Source organism: Gorilla gorilla, chromosome 13 (genome assembly GCF_029281585.2).
Source record: "Gorilla gorilla gorilla isolate KB3781 chromosome 13, NHGRI_mGorGor1-v2.1_pri, whole genome shotgun sequence".
Classification (NCBI taxonomy): Eukaryota; Metazoa; Chordata; class Mammalia; order Primates; family Hominidae; genus Gorilla; species Gorilla gorilla.
In genome coordinates, this window is record NC_073237.2 from 105,178,180 (window position 1) to 105,196,578 (window position 18,399).

An 18,399-nucleotide genomic window follows, 5' to 3' on the forward strand; every position below is an offset into this window, starting at 1 on the left:
ACATCATAAAAACGCCTCAAAACTAGTTTCTCTGAAATTTCACACCCATCAGCCTTATTCCCTTATCTTCTCGGAGGAAGACTTCCCTCCACTTCTTTCCAGGCTAGGAAAGGAATATCCTCCATATTGCCACAGGACCTAGGCCTATTAGTACTCTTTCTTGGACATCTGCAACCTCCAACCTTCCTGCCTCCACTGATTCAAACTCTTCGCAGTTCTTAAATGTGCTAAAGATCCCTCCACACCAAAGGTCAATCGTGGATTCTCTCTTAATTTCCTGATAACTGCTTCATGTTCTTCCCTTGCCCCTTCGACTATCCACCTCTTGGCTAGACATCACATGCATGATTACATATACCAGGTAGATCACGAATACGCTGATTAGACCTAAATGCCTAGCCCTGACTGAATTAGCCCAAACTTACCACTAAACCCACATTTTCAACCTCCTGATAGAATCACAAGCATGTCTCACATGCACATCAAATGCGACCTGGAAAGCAAAGAACTTGCTATTCTTCCCCCAAATGACAGTTCCCACTATTTGGGGACAGGCGATTTCTACTCTATGTCCCCAGGCTGAAAAATTGTCTTTGCTGCCTTTTTGCTTACTCTTCATACGGATCTATTCATTGATTAGTTCCGTGGCTGTCAATATACAGTTGAATTCTTTACGATCCGGTTTGTGGCCTACATCCAACACCGACTGAGCACTTGCTAAGTACTGGGATCTGAAGATTACTCAGCCAGTGTCTCCAAGGAGATCATCGTTAACGGGAGAGAAAGCCACGTAAAACACCACGTTAGATGGAGAAGCACAGAGGACACCACCTCCACGAAAAAGTCTCACACGCGAGAAAGGACCCGCACCACAGCACCTGAGCCTCTATTAACCGCCGCCTTCCATCGTGAATTAGTACTCTCGCTTTCAGCGTTATTATCAACCCCCTGCAAGCAATCAAGAGGCTGGGTTAAGTCCGGCTGGAGGGGCAGCAGGCATCCCTGGGCTGTCGCGCCTCCCAGCGCCCCCCCCCGATGGAGCAGGTGGCAAGGCTGCAAAAAGAATTTAAGGCTCTAGGAAAGAGGTGGTGCAGCCCGCACTCCAGTTCCCGGCCCGCAGCAGGCAGAGGAGGCTCCGGGTCTCCTTCACCCGGACACCGCCGGCGGAGGGGTCCACTCCCGTGCCCCTACCCTGGATGGATCGCTTACCTGAGGACCCCCAAACAGAGGTGCGTCCGGCCTCGCCTCCCCAGCCACGCGCAGCCGGCTACCCAGAGTCCGCTCCCACAGTCCGCACCCAGAGTCGGCTCCGAATTGCGCACGCGTCTCTGTCCGCGGCTCCCGCTCTCTCACCGACCGCACTAGGCCTCCAAGGATGGAGGCGCCCTCCAGAGGAAAACGCTGAAGCGCTGCAAAGAAGCCAGCGGCGCAATGCGTGCGTCAACTAGGCAGGCCCAGCGCTGGGAGTGCGGCGCGGGAGTGACGTCACCGGCGGAGGGGGCGAGGCCGGGCCCGCTTCTGGTCACTTACGGCGGCCGGCCTTCTTTGTAGGCCTGGCACCGTAGAGGTAGAGGAGCTACATTGGCCGCGTCCCCTGTCCCTCTGCCCTCTTGCCCATCTGCCCACACCTTTGTATTTGATCTCTGTTTTGATGTCGAACCCCAAAGCACAGTAATTGGGGGGGGCGGGGGGGTGGAACCTACGGAGCTGAGAGCAGCGCGCGTGCGCACGACACGCGCTGTGCGCCGGAAGAGCACGCCCAGTCCGGGCGGCGCGGAGGAAGCGCTGGGGTCCCGGAGGGCGGGGTGGTGGCGCCGGAGGTCGCCATGGCTACCGAGCCCGAAGCCGCGGAGCCGATGGTGCCTTCTCTCGTGGATCGATACTTCACTCGCTGGTACAAACCGGGTAAGTGCGGAGTGATGTTGATCCCTCCTTGGCCGCACTGGCCTAATGCTGTGGAGACTATGTTGACAGATCATAAGCCACGCGCGCTCTCCCTGGCTCTCCCTCCCCACGTCAGAAGGCACTGGACTTTTGTGTTCCGTCTAGCCCCAGGGAATGGCATTTGCAAAGACCTGGTGGCCTGAAATACTTCAGGGCGCATTCTGGGGCCGGCGATTGCAGTGCGAGCTCTAGGGTGTTGCTCGCGGTAAGATGAGTACTCTAAACGGAGGCCCCAAAGGTAGGCGGAGGGCTAGGTTGCAACAGTCCTTAAGTGTCTGGAAGGATTGAGGGGCTCACTCTCACAGGGAGGAGCGATACATAAAATTATTTAAATGATCAGATCGAAACTCAGGTAGAGGCAGTAGGGATGGCGAGAAGAGGATGGGTTAGATTAGAGACATTTAGAAAGAAGAATCTATACATTTACCTTAAGAGACGCCATCTGCCACTTAGAAGTAGGTATTCTTTTTGTACTGTTTTGTGTAAGCAGCACCAGTGGCGGGAGCATCGCTGGGGACTCTCCTTTCTTCCTTTAATTCAGTGATAATGGTTATACTCAGTTTAAAAAATATATATTGTAGCATATTTTCTGTTGGCCAAACATAGGGTGACCAACCTGTCCTAGTTCACCCATGACTGAGGGGTTTCCCAGAATGTCGGACTTGCACCAACATCAGGACAGTCCTGGAAACCACCAACAAAAAATATATATCATAAAGAATGGGATGCTAATTGCATTTTCCTAGCAAAAATACTACGTGTACTCATTTTGAAGTGAGTGTAAAGTAAGATGGAGCAAGGAGTTAATTACCTTAATGTTGAATAAATTATTCTGTCTGGGCCAGATCTCTTTAAATACTTTCTAGGAAACCTTTAGGTATGTCTTTTTGAGTAATGAAGGGATACCCGTGATCAGCATGCAGCATGTATGTGTCCAGTCCTCATTATCAACTATATGACCCAAAGAAAGTACCACATAGTGGTAGTAAATATTGATTTCAGCCACCAACAGACTCATGTATTCTTCTAGATGTCAAAGGAAAATTTTGTGAGGACCACTGTATACTGCAGCACTCTAACCGGTAAGCAAATTGGGAATTTTAAATTATCAAAAATTTTTTTTTCCTGGTATTGTAGCCTGGTATGGTCTTGTGGTCTTGGATTGAACAAATGTTCACTAAACAAACATGCCTTAATTATCTTCTACTGTGTTGAAATGGTATTATTATAGGAGTTTGTTTGGCAAGATGAGTATTCCAGTGCCTGGCCACTCTGAACATATAAATTTGATTACTCAAACATCCAAATGGAGGACCACATCATCAGCTGCTACCTGAAGTAGCCAGTCTGTGCCCAACTACTGAACTGTTCAGAGCCCACAGAAAGGGCTACGGTAGAGACATATATGGTATCTCGTATACACAGGCATGCCTTATTTCTTTGTCTTCTACCCCAGTGCTACCTACCTAAAGACCTCTGGTACTCTTCCCTTTCCTGGGAAAGAAATTCAATCTTGTTTTCTCTTTTATTATTGTATTCTCTATTCTACAGTTATGCCCCAATAGTAGCCAAAGGAAAAAGGGGGAAGATGATAGTTTGACTAAACAAATACCAGTTCATACATTCTTGTTCCAATAGGAGTTATGGGAGGAAAAATTATTCCAAGCAATCACACAGGATCAACTTTTTCTCCTTGTAGAATATGTGTCATCACATTGGCAGAATCTCATCCAGTTCTTCAAAGTGGAAAAACAATTAAAAGCATTTCCTATCAGATCAGTACCAACTGTAGCAGACTTCAGAACAAGGTCTCTGGGAAATTTAAGCGGGTATGTTCCTGTAATTGTGTGATTATCTACTTACATCCTCTATATTCGTGGTAATGACAGATCCAATGAACCTTAGAATCCAGTAGCATATGCTTAGCATACTTCTCTAGCAGTTTGAGGTGCTAATTTTAAGTATACTTTCACCTAAAGAAATTCTCAGCTCCCCCAAATTAGGTATCTCAGGAGGTGTAGTATCTGTTATATTAGGTTCTGTGCTACTATCCCTATAATACCCAGGATGGAGGAGGGGGAAGGCAGACCTTTGAAAGGAGAACTCTAATAGCAATATAACAAGATATTTTGTCCCTTCTAGTTGTATTAAACTAGTATGTCGAGTTCTGTAAAATTTAGGTGACTAACTCTTCTTTGCCATATATTTCCACATGTAAATTAAACAGAAAAAAAATTCCCAAGGGAGTTAGAAAAAAAAAAGAAAAACATGGGCCGGTCACAGTGGCTCATGCCTGTAATCTCAGCACTTTGGGAGACCAAGGTGGGTGGATCATGAGGTCAGGAGTTTGAGACTAGCCTGGCCAACGGGGTGAAACCCCATCTCTATAAAAATACAAAAATTAGCCAGGCACGGTAGTGGGCACCTGTAATCCCAGCCACTCGGGAGGCTGAGGCAGGAGAATGGCTTGAACCTGGGAGGCGGAGGTTGCAGTGAGCTGAGATCGCACCACTGCACTCCAGCCTGAGCGGCAGAGCAAGACTCCGTCTCAAAAAAACAAAAACAAAAACATGAATACGAGAAAATATATTTGCTCCTTACTGTTTTTCCATTCCTAAAGCATTGTCAATGTAATACTCATCTACCCACCCCCTGTACCTGCACACAACACTCGGTTATATAGAATGCTATCTCTACCCTCTGTAACTGTAGGCAAAATGGACAGATTATTAAAAGAGTATCATGCCAAGGAGAATTTAGTGACATGTTAAAATGTCTTAACAAACCCACTGGTTGGGAAAGTTTCTGTGGATGATTTAAGTCCTTCATTTACTGAGTTCATACTAAGAGTTTCTGCTAATTGCTCTCACTATTCTAGGAGACCCTTATTCAAACCCCCCTTTGTAAGCCTGAAGTCCCCTAACAATGTGCCTTACAATTACTGATTTTTCCTCACTCAAGAAACTAGTGGACTTAGAAAAGCATGCACCTCTCTTAAACGATAGTCTACAAGTTACAATAACACTTAAGACTTCTGAAGTTTCAATGATAAATCTCTGTCCAAAATAGTAACACTTAAGGCAGGTACAGTTGCTCATGCCTATAATCCCAGCACTTTGGGAAGCCGAGGTGGGAAGATCACTTGAGGCCAGGAATTTGTGACAAACCTAGGCAACATAACAAGACCTCATTTCTACCAAAAAAAAAAACATTTTTTTTAATTAGCTGGGCATGGTGGCATGTGCCTATAGTCCCAGTTACCCAGGAAGCTGAGGTAAGAGGATTGCTTGAGCACAGGAGTCAAGGCTGCAGTGAGCCATGATGGCAGCACTGCACTCCAGCCTGGATGACAGAACAAGACCCTGTCTCAAAAAAAAAAAAAAAAAAAAAAAGTAACACTCCTGTTACAAGTGAAGAACAGAGAGGGACCTGCATATTGAACCCACTACAGGTAAGTTTTCACTGGATCTCAGAACTGCCAATCATTCTCCCAAAGGAGGTGACAAAAAGGCATCAAAACATTTCTGCTGTTTTGGCACAGACCTAGCTCTTTTGCGTCTGCTCTTTTAACACAAGCCTTCCCCTTCCTTCCAAAAGCAGAGAGTCACAATGACTCCAGTATTTTAAAATGAAGAACCCACATGCGGAGGAGTGAAGCCAATATAGTAATATCTGAATGCCATCTAAAAATGTTTTGAGTGGTAAATAAAGGGGTCATAAAGAATAGCATCTTAACCTGAAATGCCTATGTCCACTACAGGAAAAATTCATGGGAGAAAAGAGGGCAACACATGAAACATGCCTGCACTGGCTCTCATGAGCCTCCCTGTAGATACTTGTGAGAGCCTCCCCAGGTATATCCATCTAGTGGAGTACATGAAACAATAACCATGCCATGACATTCAACTACATACACATCAAAATGTAGTATTGACTCATGGGTCAATTATTTTTATTTTGCTGCTTAAAACTTTTGTTTTCCACATTTTCCTCAAAGTGCATGTTTTTGTTTTTGTTTTTCTTAACTAGAAAAAATATCCCTTACTAACACACTGGGGATTTACAAAGGTGGGGTGAAAAAGAACAATATCCCTTCTTCAAAAAGTCTTAGTGATTGACCCTGGTAAATAAGTTCCTTTATCTATTAAGTTCTAATATTAAAATGAGGTAGAAATCTTAATGAAACTAACTTTATACAATATTGCTGTCATACTGTGTCATGTTGAATTTTATATTGTTTCTTGTTGATGGATTTTCCCACACTTTTGAAATCTTTATACCTGGTTATATGTAGCTTTCTCATTTACAGTTGATAAAATATATTATCAGTCTGTAAATTCCCATTTATCATGTGTCTTAGCTTTTTTCCCTAGACCTAGGATGGCACCTGGCACACAGTAGGTACTTATATTCATATAGGTTCTGAAATTAATGAATGGTTTTTATATACTGAAGTAACTGATTTAAAACACCAGTTCCAGGAATACATCCTGTTATACACCCACCTAAGGGCTACTTCTCAAAGGAAAGTGGAAATGTCCATCAACTGATTACTTCTTCCGTCTCATTACACAGGGGGCACAGTTTCTAACAGAGCTTGCACCTCTCTGTAAGATTTACTGCTCAGATGGTGAAGAATATACTGTGTCTAGGTGAGTAACTTTTTAGCCACCATTTAGGAGACCAAAGGGAGGTAATTTTTTTTCTTAGAAACAATTTTTTTTAACTAAGTAAACATGCTGAAATCTTAAATTTTTTTAATAGTTGTGTTAGAGGACGTTTGATGGAAGTGAATGAAAACATCCTCCATAAGCCATCTATTCTTCAAGAAAAGGTAAAAGAGAGAGAAAAAATATGATCTCATCCACATACCTTTTATTGGATTTTTTTTTCATCATTTGACAGTACTAAATGTTCTTTCCTTTCCAGCCATCTACTGAAGGCTACATTGCAGTTGTGTTACCCAAATTTGAAGAAAGTAAAAGCATAACAGAAGGGTTACTGACACAAAAACAATATGAAGAAGTCATGGTGAAACGCATTAATGCCACAACAGCTACGTCATGAGGATTGACATGGAACAAAAAGCAAAGTGGGATTCTTGTTACCTGGCCTAAACCATCAGGGTACTAAAGGAGAAGAACCAGTATATGTAAAGCATACCTAACAGCCAGCCATATGCAGGGGAGGCCTAGTGCTTCACTTAGTTTTCCCTCTCTGTCTTCATAATGAGCCTTGGTTCCCATTTGTCTACAGCCTGCCAGATCTGGCCTGCCCATGTACTCACCCTGTTCTCTTGCATCTCGCTAACAATTGGCATGCAAGGCATGTTTTTCTGATTAAAAACAAACAAAGCTCTTTGAAGAAGATTTAGAAAATACAGAAGAGTTTTAAGTAGCCAAGTAAAAATAATTTACCCATCATCCCATAATCCAGAAGTAAATACATTTGACCCTTGAGCAACATGGGTTTGAACTGCGAGGGTCCACTTATGCACGGACTGTTTTCAACTATAAACGAGTCAAAAATATTAACCAAACACGAAACCCACTTATAGAGCAGGTTCATATACTCAGGTTCCAAAGGGCCAACTGCAGGACTTGAGTTCTCACGTATGGATTTGGGTATATGTGGAAGTTCCTGGAACCAATCCCCTATGTAAACCAAGAGATAACTACTACATTTTAACCTACTTCTGTTTGAACATATGGTATGGTTATTGCTTTTGCCTCATTTTCCTAACAGTTTGAAGTTTAAAAAAACCTAACCCGCCTTTCTTACCCAGTCTCCTATAATGTACCTACCAAAAAGCCTAGTCCTAGCCCATCTGCCTCAACTCCTCTCCCTTTTAGGTTGTAGGGAAGAGGCCGGAGTGTACAGTATATTATATCTTCTGTCCCCCTTATGCCAACAAGATGGCCTTCCCCTCTGAAACAAAGTAAAACTGCAACACTGTGACTTCTTCAATGAGGGATATGTGAAAAGGCTATGAAAAATACAAAGGCTTTCCTAGGAAATGTGTTATAATGCAGTGGGAAGCTAATTCTTGAAATATGCACATTATAGTTACTCAGTCTCACATACTCTAGTTACTGGCAAAGAAGTTACTGAGAATATGTCATTCAAAGGCATAGAGGCCTTTGAATGGAACAAATGCTTTCACATCATTTAAAGTAAAAAAAAAAACCTCCAACAACTGTGAATTTATAGTTTAAGAGTGATTTACACTGAATTTCAAATAAAAGGACTATAAAACGTTATTTTTCTGTAAGGGCTATAACATACATTTCAATATCACTGTTTTTAAATAAAATATACTTTTATACAGAAGAAATCATTCGATGTATTAATTCCATTGGTTATCTATCCTCTTATGCTGTTGAAGTCATAAGTTACCCCTTCCCAACCCCCACTTGCTCTTTCACTAGAGAACAGTATTTTTTCAGGTATGCAAAAATATTATCTAATGAAAGTACAAGTGGGGGCTGGAATTTTTAAGTTTTAATTATTTACAAAATAATACTTATTTTGTAAATAAAACAACATTTTGGTTCACAGGAAAAACTTGTAATCTGAGTGCCAGCATGACTATCCCCCTAAATATACCCCCCAGATATGATACGTGTAGTAAGTGGATAAACACCTCCACGATGGTGCTATTAGCTGAAAATATAAACAAACCAGCAGATCCTCACTTTAAGTAGCACAATGACTCTTGAAGGCGTCGTAAAACTATGACAGTAAACATAGTAAAAGAATTGTGTATAACATTTTACATATAACATTACCTCACATCATTCTCCCATTATTTCTATTGTAATTTAAAAGAATACTTTGGTTTCAGAGAATAAAAATCATGCTTAATGATTTTGACTGTTTAAGGAAAGATTTTAAAAAGGTTATTAACAGAGCTGAGTGCATCACATTTTCTCCTGAAGGACTACAGTGAAAATTATCCTCAATAAAATATTGACTAGCTGTGGTCAATTGGCATTACTGTGGTTCTTCCGGATCTTTTGTGAATACTGATTGTGGTGGCTGACCCAGATAAAGATCATCAGATAAGCTTATATTATCTACTGCCATTTGATAACTGACATGCCCTGTTAGATTTCAAAATGAATGTCAAAGCATTAAGATACAAATACTATGACTGGAGTCTAACACAAAGTTGGCCATACTATATTATAAGGAGAAAACCTATAAACCAGATCCTTCAATCATGACCCCACCCACAAAAACAAGAAAAGCTTTAAACTCCTAAATTAAAAAGACTAAAGAAAGATGTTTTTTGTTTTGTTTTATAGTGAACATTTCAAATGTGTGATATTCAGAATTTAAATAGATTCTTGGCTTCCTTATTCTGTCTTTATCTTCCATTCCATCAATCAATACTGAGAAAGTTCAAAATATCTTTTAAGTCTATAAGATAGGCTTAGAATCCCAGCTAATATTCAGGGCAGACTGGCCAGCTATGCTAGAACTAGAACCAAAAACCCATCTCATACTCTCCAGGAGTTGTTCCAGGATTCTGTGGAGTTCCATTACCTTACTTTTGGGAGTAGGTGAGGGACATACACAGCACAGCAGACCCACCCTTGCTGTACAAAATGCTTATTAGGGAACAAACTTGCTGCTGGCATGGATAATCTGGGACAGGGTCATCAAGGGGATTTTTGTCACACTTGGTAAACAGAGGGATTGAAGAGTCCACAGGTTTAAGGAAAACCCTGCATTCACCCAGACTACTGTATGTTTGCTGCTGACATTAGTGATCTAGATGATAAAGAAAGAAAACAGTTGTTAAGGTAAAATATGCCAAAGGCAAGCACATATTCAAAATAGCTTCTTGTGGATTAAATTGTCCTTGAGACAGTTGGGATATTTGGTTTGACTTTTAAAGAACATTAGTGCAATGTTCCATTTTAAAAATCACACTACAGTTAGAATCTAGCAATTACCAAGACATTTATTAGTTGTCAAAAAGCTTTACAATCAGTTTCATGATCAGAAAATAGAGCAAAATTTCAATATTGTTTTCTTTATAAAATTGATGAATTTCTGAAAAGATAAAGGATCATTTGATTTTTAAAAATGTCAGCTTCATCACATGATGTTCCAGAGATCTGACCCCAAAAGCTTCTCAAGTTTTACCATCCATAGTGTCCTTATTTGTAACTGAGACCCATCCGTTATTTTCCATCTGAAGCTGGAAAGAGTTAAGACAATTAGTATCTGGTTTCACTCTGAAAAAAAGATTACAAAATTAAGTAGTAACTATTTTCTTTTAAACCATTTTTTAAAGTATGAGTCTAAAATAGAAAAGCTACCTCACCTTCTTCAGCAGTTTATAACAAAGTGAAAGAAGTTGGACTAAGAGAGCCATCATGGATCTTGTCTTCGTAATACACTTGTCAACCTACAATGACAAAAAGCATGCAAATGATATTCCAAAAGTAGTACTTAAAAGACCTTACCATTTATTTAGTTTTAACATGATAAAATTTCTCCATATGGAAATCTAAGGGATCTTGAAAGAGATATGGATTTAGGCACATGAGCTGACTCAAAGCCCCAGGACACAGGTGCAGGGGTCGCTGCCTAGATTTCATGTCTATCTCATGGAACCCCAGCAGAAAGAGTGGGTGGAAAATGAATCATTCTACTGCAGGCTGTTTAGGGGCTTCTCAAAACACTCCAAATAGTGCAATTAAATCCCATCCTTTGCAATTCCTTGCACTCTATTTTGTGGGCATAAACCCATATTCTCTCAGACAAATTATGGGAGACCAGACTCGGAGGCACCTGTGTCCTAGTTGCAGAGGTAATGACTTCAGAATTGAAGGGTAGCTGTTCAGTGCTATGGAATTAATGATGTCCAAAAAAACTACTTTATTTGGTGAATCTGCTACTCTCTGGGGTCAGTTATGAGAGTAGATAATAAATGATTCTTGTAGACAAGGCATGAAAAAAGGAAATAAATTGCCCTTCTGTGGGTACTAACAGTTTATTTGAAGAAAAAGGGGCTTTAACCAGATAAAGACAGATGTGTGAAAGTTTTTCATATGTCTCTTTTACCTTTAGAAATACTTTATTCTGCAAAGAAGTCTTAGTTACTGTCTGGAGCTGGTGGCATAGAGGAATTAGCTTGTTTATTTCCAGGAGAAGCATAAGCTTGTCATCGTCTTTCAGCTGAAATGTAATTTAACAAGTTATAACAGCCCACAACAAAACTCCATCTTTAATACCTTAAACACCTTTATACATTGATATTATACCCCCAAAGTAGGTTATACATAATACCACCACCAGCTCCAGGTAGGTAGACATGTGTTACCTGTTTTGAAAAAGCTTGAACACTGGAAGTAAGCTTTAAACCCTCTGCAGCAAAAACCTGGTAGAAAGAGAAAACACCACTATTTTAGACTGATGTCTATGGATAGTTGGTAAGAAATATACTTACTAATAATTTTTACGTAGAATTTTAAAAATAAAGCCTAGATATAAAAAGTCTGTCAGGAACTCCTAAACTTTTTCCAGTACCAGGAATGCACAAGGGTTTAACTGTTTTCAGAAGAGGTTTCCACAGACCAGATGCAGAATCCATCCCTGGAGAGGCTTCTCTACACCAGACCTCCAATTATTCTGGAGGGTCACACAGACCTGTGATATTCAGTCACACAAATTATGTCTAGATTACGCAAGGGACCTAGAGCTCATCTCAAATATGCTCAATTATAAAAGGATGATGAATTTTCAAGCATGAGGTCAAAAGGGTTAGGACCTTCCCAATTCCATCTAGGCAAGACAAAATTTGTCACCCATACATATTCCATAACCAGACATTTGAGAGAACCAATCCAGGTGGTTGGTTTTTGTTGCCACTTTTTTTCAGATTAATTTTCACTATTCACCATGTACCATGAATTCTATAATTTAATGAGATGAACAGGATGATGGAGAAGTAGAGTGAAAAATAAGGTTGTACAGGTAAGATAGAAGTATTTAGCATATTATGTTAAAATGGTTTGCAGACTATTTTAGAGTGAGATGCCAGGGGAGTAAAGGGAGGAAGGCTTAGTTTTAGGTGGCATCAGTAATAATGGAGAGAACAGGAAAAATCTGAGAGTGGTTTGTGAATGAAAATAATAGGTCTTCATAATAAATTAAAGAATACTAAGAAGGAGGAGGCAATAATTCCAGGGTTAATTTTTACCCTCTATTCAAAAGGCTTAACACCTTGCTATCACTGGATAAAATGATCTCAAGGTCAAATCGTACTTTGCAACCTTCCCTTTAAAAGGGAAACCAGTAAGCTTTACATCTAGATTCCAACCAAACGAAATGATTCACTTCCCAAGTGTTCCTTATCACTTCATGTTACCACTTTCTATTCTGCAAATTTTCTCTTTCCTTCTAGCCTGCAAACCCCTTGGGGACAAAATCCATGTCTGTCTCATACAGTATGATGGTTTTAAAACTACCTGAAAGCTGGTAACTCCCAGGTCTCTGTCTCCACTCCTGAACTATCCTGACATCAGTCTTGTACAGTCATCCCTCAGTATCCATGGGAGATTGGTTCCCAGACCTCCCCAAGGATACCAAAATCTGTAGATGCTTAAGTCCCTTAAATAAAACAGTGTAGTATTTGCATATAACCTACACACATCATCCCATATACTTTAAATCATCTCATCTCTAAATTATAATATCTAAGTTAATGTAAATGCTAAGTAAATCGCAGTTATACTGTATTGTTTTCCCTCCCTTGGAACTCTAACCTTTTAAAATGTATTTTGTTTTTTTTTACTGTTGTTATATTTTATTGGTTTTCTTCCTTTTTCTTTTTTGAGACAGGGTCTCACTCTGTTGTCCAGAGTGAAGTGAAGTGGTGTGATCACAGCTCACTACAGCCTTGACCTCCCAGGCTCAAGTGATCCTCCTGCCTCAGCCGCCTGAGTAGCTAGGATTACAGGTGTGTGCCACCATGCCCCGCTAGTTTTTTTTTTTTTTTTTTTTTTTTTTTGTAGAGACAAGGTCTCACTGTGTTGCCCCAGCTGGTCTCAAACTCCTGGACTCAAGTGATCCTCCCAGCTTGGTCTCCCAAAGTGCTAGGGTTACAGGAGTGAGCCATTGTGCCCAGACTGTTTTACTGTTTTGAATATTTTCAATCCATAGTTGGTTGAATCTGCAGATGCAAAACCTGCAGATAGGGAGGGCCAAGTGTATATCCTATCTGACCTTTGTACTTAACATGTGCAAAACAAAATGCTCGATTTCCACCCTCTAAATCTAGTGTTCTCCCTCAGTGTTCCCTGTCTCAGAAAATGGCACTACCACTCACTCTGTTGGCCAAGCCAAAAACCTTACTTAAAACATAATAGGATCAGCTGGGCATGGTGGCTCAGGCCTGTAATCCCAGCACTTTGGGAGGCTGAGGCGGGCGAATCACAAGGTCAAGAGATCGAGACCATCCTGGCCAACATGGTGAAACCCTGTCTCTACTAAAAATACAAAAATTAGCTGGGCATGGTAGCGCACACCTGTAGTCCCAGCTACTCGGGAGGCTGAGGCAGAAGAATCACTTGAACCCGGGAGGCGGAGGCTGTAGTGAGCTGAGATCGTGCCACTGCACTCCAGCCTGACAACAGAGCGAGACTAAGTCTCAAAAAAAAAAAAAAAAAAGTCCTTCCCATGGCCTACAGAGACATCATATTTTACCCCTTTCCTTCTGGCTCACTTCACTCCCATCTATAATTGCCTCCTTACTCTTCTGATACACCCAGCCCTACCCCTGCACCTCGGGGCTTTGCACTTGTTTTGGCTATCTAAAATCCTCTACCCACATTTATCCATCCAACTCTCACTTCATTACTGTCTCTATTCAAACATTAGCTCCTTAGAGAGGTCTTTTCTGACCACCCCTCTATCACCTCTGTATTCTAGTCATACGTGATTTTATCTCCAAGTACTTACATATGTGCACTGAATGCTTAAATTCTTATTGTCTATATTCTGCCATTAGAACATAAGCTCTATGGGGGCAGGAGCTTTGCTTTGTTCACTTTTCTCCACAGAGCTCTGTTCTCCCAGATCTGACATATAGCACAAGTTCAATAAATATTTGTTGAATGAAGTATGCAATTTTATGTTCATCACAGTTTGGAGACAATTCATTGGACATTGATTTAATGACTAAGCTCACATAGGAAGAAGGTAAGTAGTGGATCTTTTGTAGTAAAACACCCCCTACAGGGCGGTATGACAGAATGGACTTGGGCCAAACTGAAAAAAAAAAATAAATTCAGAATTTCAACTATCTTAAGGGAAATAGCTCATTTATAATCTGCTTTATAGAAAAATCCAGAAGACACATTTTCTATAATACTTCTGATTATGTTGACAATCATCCTCTTAAGCTGAAATCCCTTTCCTACAGAATGCCAAATAAAACTATATGAGTGATAAAGTGATAGAAATTTCTTTTTTTTGAGATGGAGTCTTGCTCTGTCACCCAGACTGGAGTGCAGTGGCGTGATCTCAGCTCACTGCAAGCTCCACCTCCCGGGTTCACGCCATTCTCCTGCCTCAGCCTCCCAAGTAGCTGGGACTACAGGTGCCCGCCACCACGCCCAGCGAATTTTGTGTATTTTTAGTGGAGACAGGGTTCCACCGTGTTAGCCAGGATGGTCTCAATCTCCTGACCTCGTGATCCACCCACCTTGGCCTCCCAAAGTGCTGGGATTACAGGCATGAGCCACTGCGCCTGGCCTAAAGTGATAGAAATTTCAAATCTCAGATGTACATGGGAATGCCAAAGGAGACTATATGAGTGATAAAGTGACAGAAATTTCAAATTTACACTCAAGAATGCTCTTGGTTCTAGAGAGGCAAACAGGCTAACATGGGGATCAGGGAAAACATAAAAGGAATTTTGCAACCCACTTGCCAATCTAAAGCCTCTAACTAGAGGGAGTAGAATTACAGATGGGCCTATGTGGAGTCCTGTTAAGACACATGGCACAAGAGTGGGTGTTAGCATATCTGTCTCTCCTTTAATGCCCTAAATCATCATGAATACTGAAGGAAAGAAGGAAACTAAGATGTACTTAATACCCTCTAATAGTCTTAAGCATTTTAACAGATACTCTCTCATGTTATCTCATTTAATCAATATATTTTATCCAATTCAATAATGAAGAGGCCAAAAATCTTTCTAGAACTCTGGATTTGCATCTGCTTACAGGATATTTTCACCTACTTAGTAAACCTAAAGCTTATTATTGCATCTATTGACTACCAACAAAGCCCATTCTACTTTATGCTCATAATATTTAAGTTTCTTTCCAATGAGGTCAGGATAGTTTTGCAAAATGTCATTGCAAGCCATCTGCCTTTCTACTTTTCTACTGCTCTCTGTAATACACAGGTAGGTACAGATGTAAGCATATACACATGATATAATAAATCATCTGGAAAACATTTATTACCCACTTTTAGCCCGAAATTAAAGTACTAGCATAAAACGGAAACAAGGCATACCTCTAGCTGATGAATTAAATCCTGGGAAGTTTTCAGTGGCCCCTCTCCTCTAAAATAAAATTAATTGTTAAGAAGGTAACAAAAAGTTATTACCTGAAAATTGACTTTATAATATTACAATTTTAGAGCATTTGTGTATTAACAAATCCTAAATTTTGAAGAATAATATGAATAGACTGATAATATTGTAACTTTATGCTTAAAGCAACTTTAATATTTAACAATTATTTATTAAGATATTTTTCCCCAAGTAAACCTTATGTATGTTAATTTCATAATATAAAAAATTTTAAACAAACAAGTAATATTTAAGTTCCATTTCTCTTTTTAACCTTTTTCATTTTACTTCATAAATTAAATATGTGAGATTTCATAATGTCTTGACTAAAAGCCTTTGTTACATAATGGAAAGAGGATCAAACCAAAACTCAGGACATTTCACTTCTAATTCTTATTTCAATTCTGGTAGTAACTCAGTTATCTAACCTTGATGAGGCATATCACTGAACATTCAATTTTGAGTGAATAAAGCAATCATAATAATACTTGTGCTACCACTCTCATCAGAAGATTGAGGAACAGCAGATTAAAAACTACCAAGAAGAATTAAGAACTCTAAAAAATGAAAAGTAAATTACAATAAGAATAACCAAATGCATTAAGAAGAGCAATGGACTAGGGATAAGTCAGAAAATCTGGAATCTAGTAGCAACCAGTTCTGCCACTTAGGAGATGTGAACATATCATTCCTGTTCTCCAGTAAACCGTCGTGAAAATCAAATGAAATGATGAAGCAAAAACCACATTAAAAACTATAAGGTACTAGTATGTTTGAAATATTGAAAAACTATAAGGCACTAGAAAATCTTAAATATCTAAATTATTAAGAAATATGAATGATTACATCTAAATCATTAAGAAATCATATAAATTATTAAGACAACCTTAAACAGTAACCTGAGGAAGGGCTATAAATCTGCCCAGGAAAACTGCTACAAGGTATTTATCTATTACAGAAAAATCCATTTTCTATTCTGGAATGTCATCACTACTATCCGATAACTATATTCTAGGAAGAAGTCCTATTCCACAGAGCTTCCCCTCGTAGTGCAACCCCTCATGTTTCCCAGTGTCCATGGGATACTCTACAATTCTGACACTGAAACAAAAAATACTGAGCATGCCATCCTGAAATATTCTGAAATAAAACTAATCAAAGGAGATGCTATAATCTTTTTTTAAAAAGTTGGCCAAGCGCGGTGGCTCATGTCTGTAATCCCAGCATTTTGGGAGGCCAAGGTGGGCAGATCACTTGAGGTCAGGAGTTTGAGACCATCCTGGCTAACATAGCGAAACCCTGTCTCTACTAAAAATACAAAAATTAGGCTGGGTGTAGTGGCTAACGCCTGTAATCCCAGCACTTTGGGAGGCTGAGGCGGGCAGATCACCTGAAGTCAGGAATTTGAGACCAGCCTGGCCAAAATGGTGAAATCCCATCTCTACTAAAACTACAAAAATTAGCCGGGCGTGGTGGCACACAACTGTAATCCCAGCTACTTGGGAGGCTGAGGCAGGAGAATCACCTGAACCCGGGAGATGGAAATTGCAGTGAGCCGAGATTGCACCACTGCACTCCAGCCTGGGTGACAGAGCAAGACTCCATCTCAAAAAAAATAAAGAATAAAGAAATACAAAAATTAGCCAGGCATCATGATGTGTGCCTGTAATCCCAGCTACTCGGGAGGCTAAGGCATGAGAATTGCTTGAACTCAGGAGGCGGAGGTTGCAGTGAGCCGAGATCATGCCACTGCACTCCAGCCTGGGTGACAGAGCAAGGCTACATCTCAAAAAAAAAAAAAAAAAAAAAACCAGGCAAGTCTACTGATGAACCCTTCATTTGGGAATATTTTACATATCAAACTATATTCATTAATAATATATTCCCCCAAGTCTTATTAGTCAAAAACATTTTTTAAAAGCATGATTTTCATCACCACGGAAATAACTAGCTTGATTCCAGCCAAAAGCTGAGATTTTTGTTATTTCAGTTAGTCTGTGCAAATTCATTGTGGGTAAACACAGGAGTTCCATTTTGCATTCTTTTAGAGGCCTGGGCCATCAGATTTTAAAAAGGTATGAACTTAAAAAGGTCAAAATTCATGTTGGGAAGACTCAATCACAGGATAAGCTTGCTAACAACAGTTAAGAACAATGGAAGGAAACCACTAAAGGAATGGTCTCCAATGATGGAAAATATGATAAGGTACTGACAAATGACAGCTAAACAGCAGCAAAATTTCTAACTCCTATCATTTCTGCCTTCTTTTTCCAGAGAATTATCTATCTAGAAAAGGTAGAAGACGTCATCAAGAGGAAAATGATGCCTCTAAGCTTGGGACTGCATCTTCCCCACTCTTAATCCTCCTTCTATAGGAAGGAATCTTCACAAGCACAGCATCCCTCACTTCTCTCTGCTGCCTCACCTATCCCATCCCATAAAAGGAGGTGGTGGATGCTCATCTTTTCAGTCTTTCTGGTGACTTTGCAAAAATAAATTGAACACATTAACCCTTTCTTTTCTCCTTTTTCTCTTGGAAGTGAAGCTGCCTTTGAGATATAACTGGTCTTCCATGTGTTTTATAGAGATACATTGTGTCCCTACGAGGTAAGACTTTGTAATTCTAGGGATCATTTTTCAAAACTTAATTGCCTATGGACATAAAGTACTTTCTCCAATATCAGCTTTATCAATATAAATGTTACCAGCTCCCATCTACCTATTCTTTTGCTTATTTTTCATTTTGTTCAAAACTTGGGTGGGAAAAGGGGGTGCTATTTATTTATTTATTTATTTTTGAGATGGAGTCTCACCCTGTCACCCAGGCTGGAGTGCAAGTGGCGCGATCTCAGCTC

The 18,399-nt window shown here is 40.2% G+C and overlaps 3 protein-coding genes across 6 annotated transcripts in view; 1 reads left to right on the forward strand and 2 right to left on the reverse strand.

The window, feature by feature from the left end:
- The window catches only part of ELP1 (elongator acetyltransferase complex subunit 1), a 69,044-nt gene extending 67,289 nt beyond the window's left edge, over positions 1-1,755 (reverse strand). The window contains exon 1 of one of the 2 annotated variants that reach the window (XM_019033558.4): positions 1,210-1,755. The gene's annotated coding sequence lies outside the window, so the exon portion shown is untranslated. The remainder of the gene's footprint in view (positions 1-1,209) is intronic. The other variant, XM_055350921.2, reaches the window with a different exon arrangement.
- On the forward strand, positions 1,463-18,059 carry ABITRAM (actin binding transcription modulator). Of its 2 annotated transcripts, XM_004048410.4 has the most exons (6): positions 1,463-1,905; positions 2,975-3,026; positions 3,644-3,773; positions 6,520-6,596; positions 6,709-6,778; positions 6,874-8,931. In XM_004048410.4, exons 1-6 carry the CDS (start codon positions 1,827-1,829, stop codon positions 7,009-7,011), a joined length of 546 nt encoding a protein of 181 aa, XP_004048458.1. In that variant the 5' UTR covers positions 1,463-1,826; the 3' UTR covers positions 7,012-8,931. The 2 variants fall into 2 exon arrangements, with proteins under 2 accessions (XP_004048458.1, XP_055206899.1); XM_055350924.2 differs by lacking the exons at positions 6,520-6,596; positions 6,709-6,778; positions 6,874-8,931 and adding an exon at positions 17,819-18,059 and having other exon boundaries at positions 1,686-1,905.
- The window catches only part of CTNNAL1 (catenin alpha like 1), a 70,755-nt gene continuing 62,251 nt past the window's right edge, over positions 9,896-18,399 (reverse strand). The window contains exons 15-19 of one of the 2 annotated variants that reach the window (XM_004048411.5): positions 15,487-15,535; positions 11,282-11,338; positions 11,023-11,136; positions 10,280-10,363; positions 9,896-10,153 (exon numbers count right to left, since the gene is read on the reverse strand). In XM_004048411.5, the coding sequence (XP_004048459.1) occupies positions 10,088-10,153; positions 10,280-10,363; positions 11,023-11,136; positions 11,282-11,338; positions 15,487-15,535 (370 nt within the window). In that variant the 3' untranslated portion in view covers positions 9,896-10,087. Of the gene's footprint in view, positions 10,154-10,279; positions 10,364-11,022; positions 11,137-11,275; positions 11,339-15,486; positions 15,536-18,399 lie in introns of those variants that run through there. The other variant, XR_002007354.4, reaches the window with a different exon arrangement.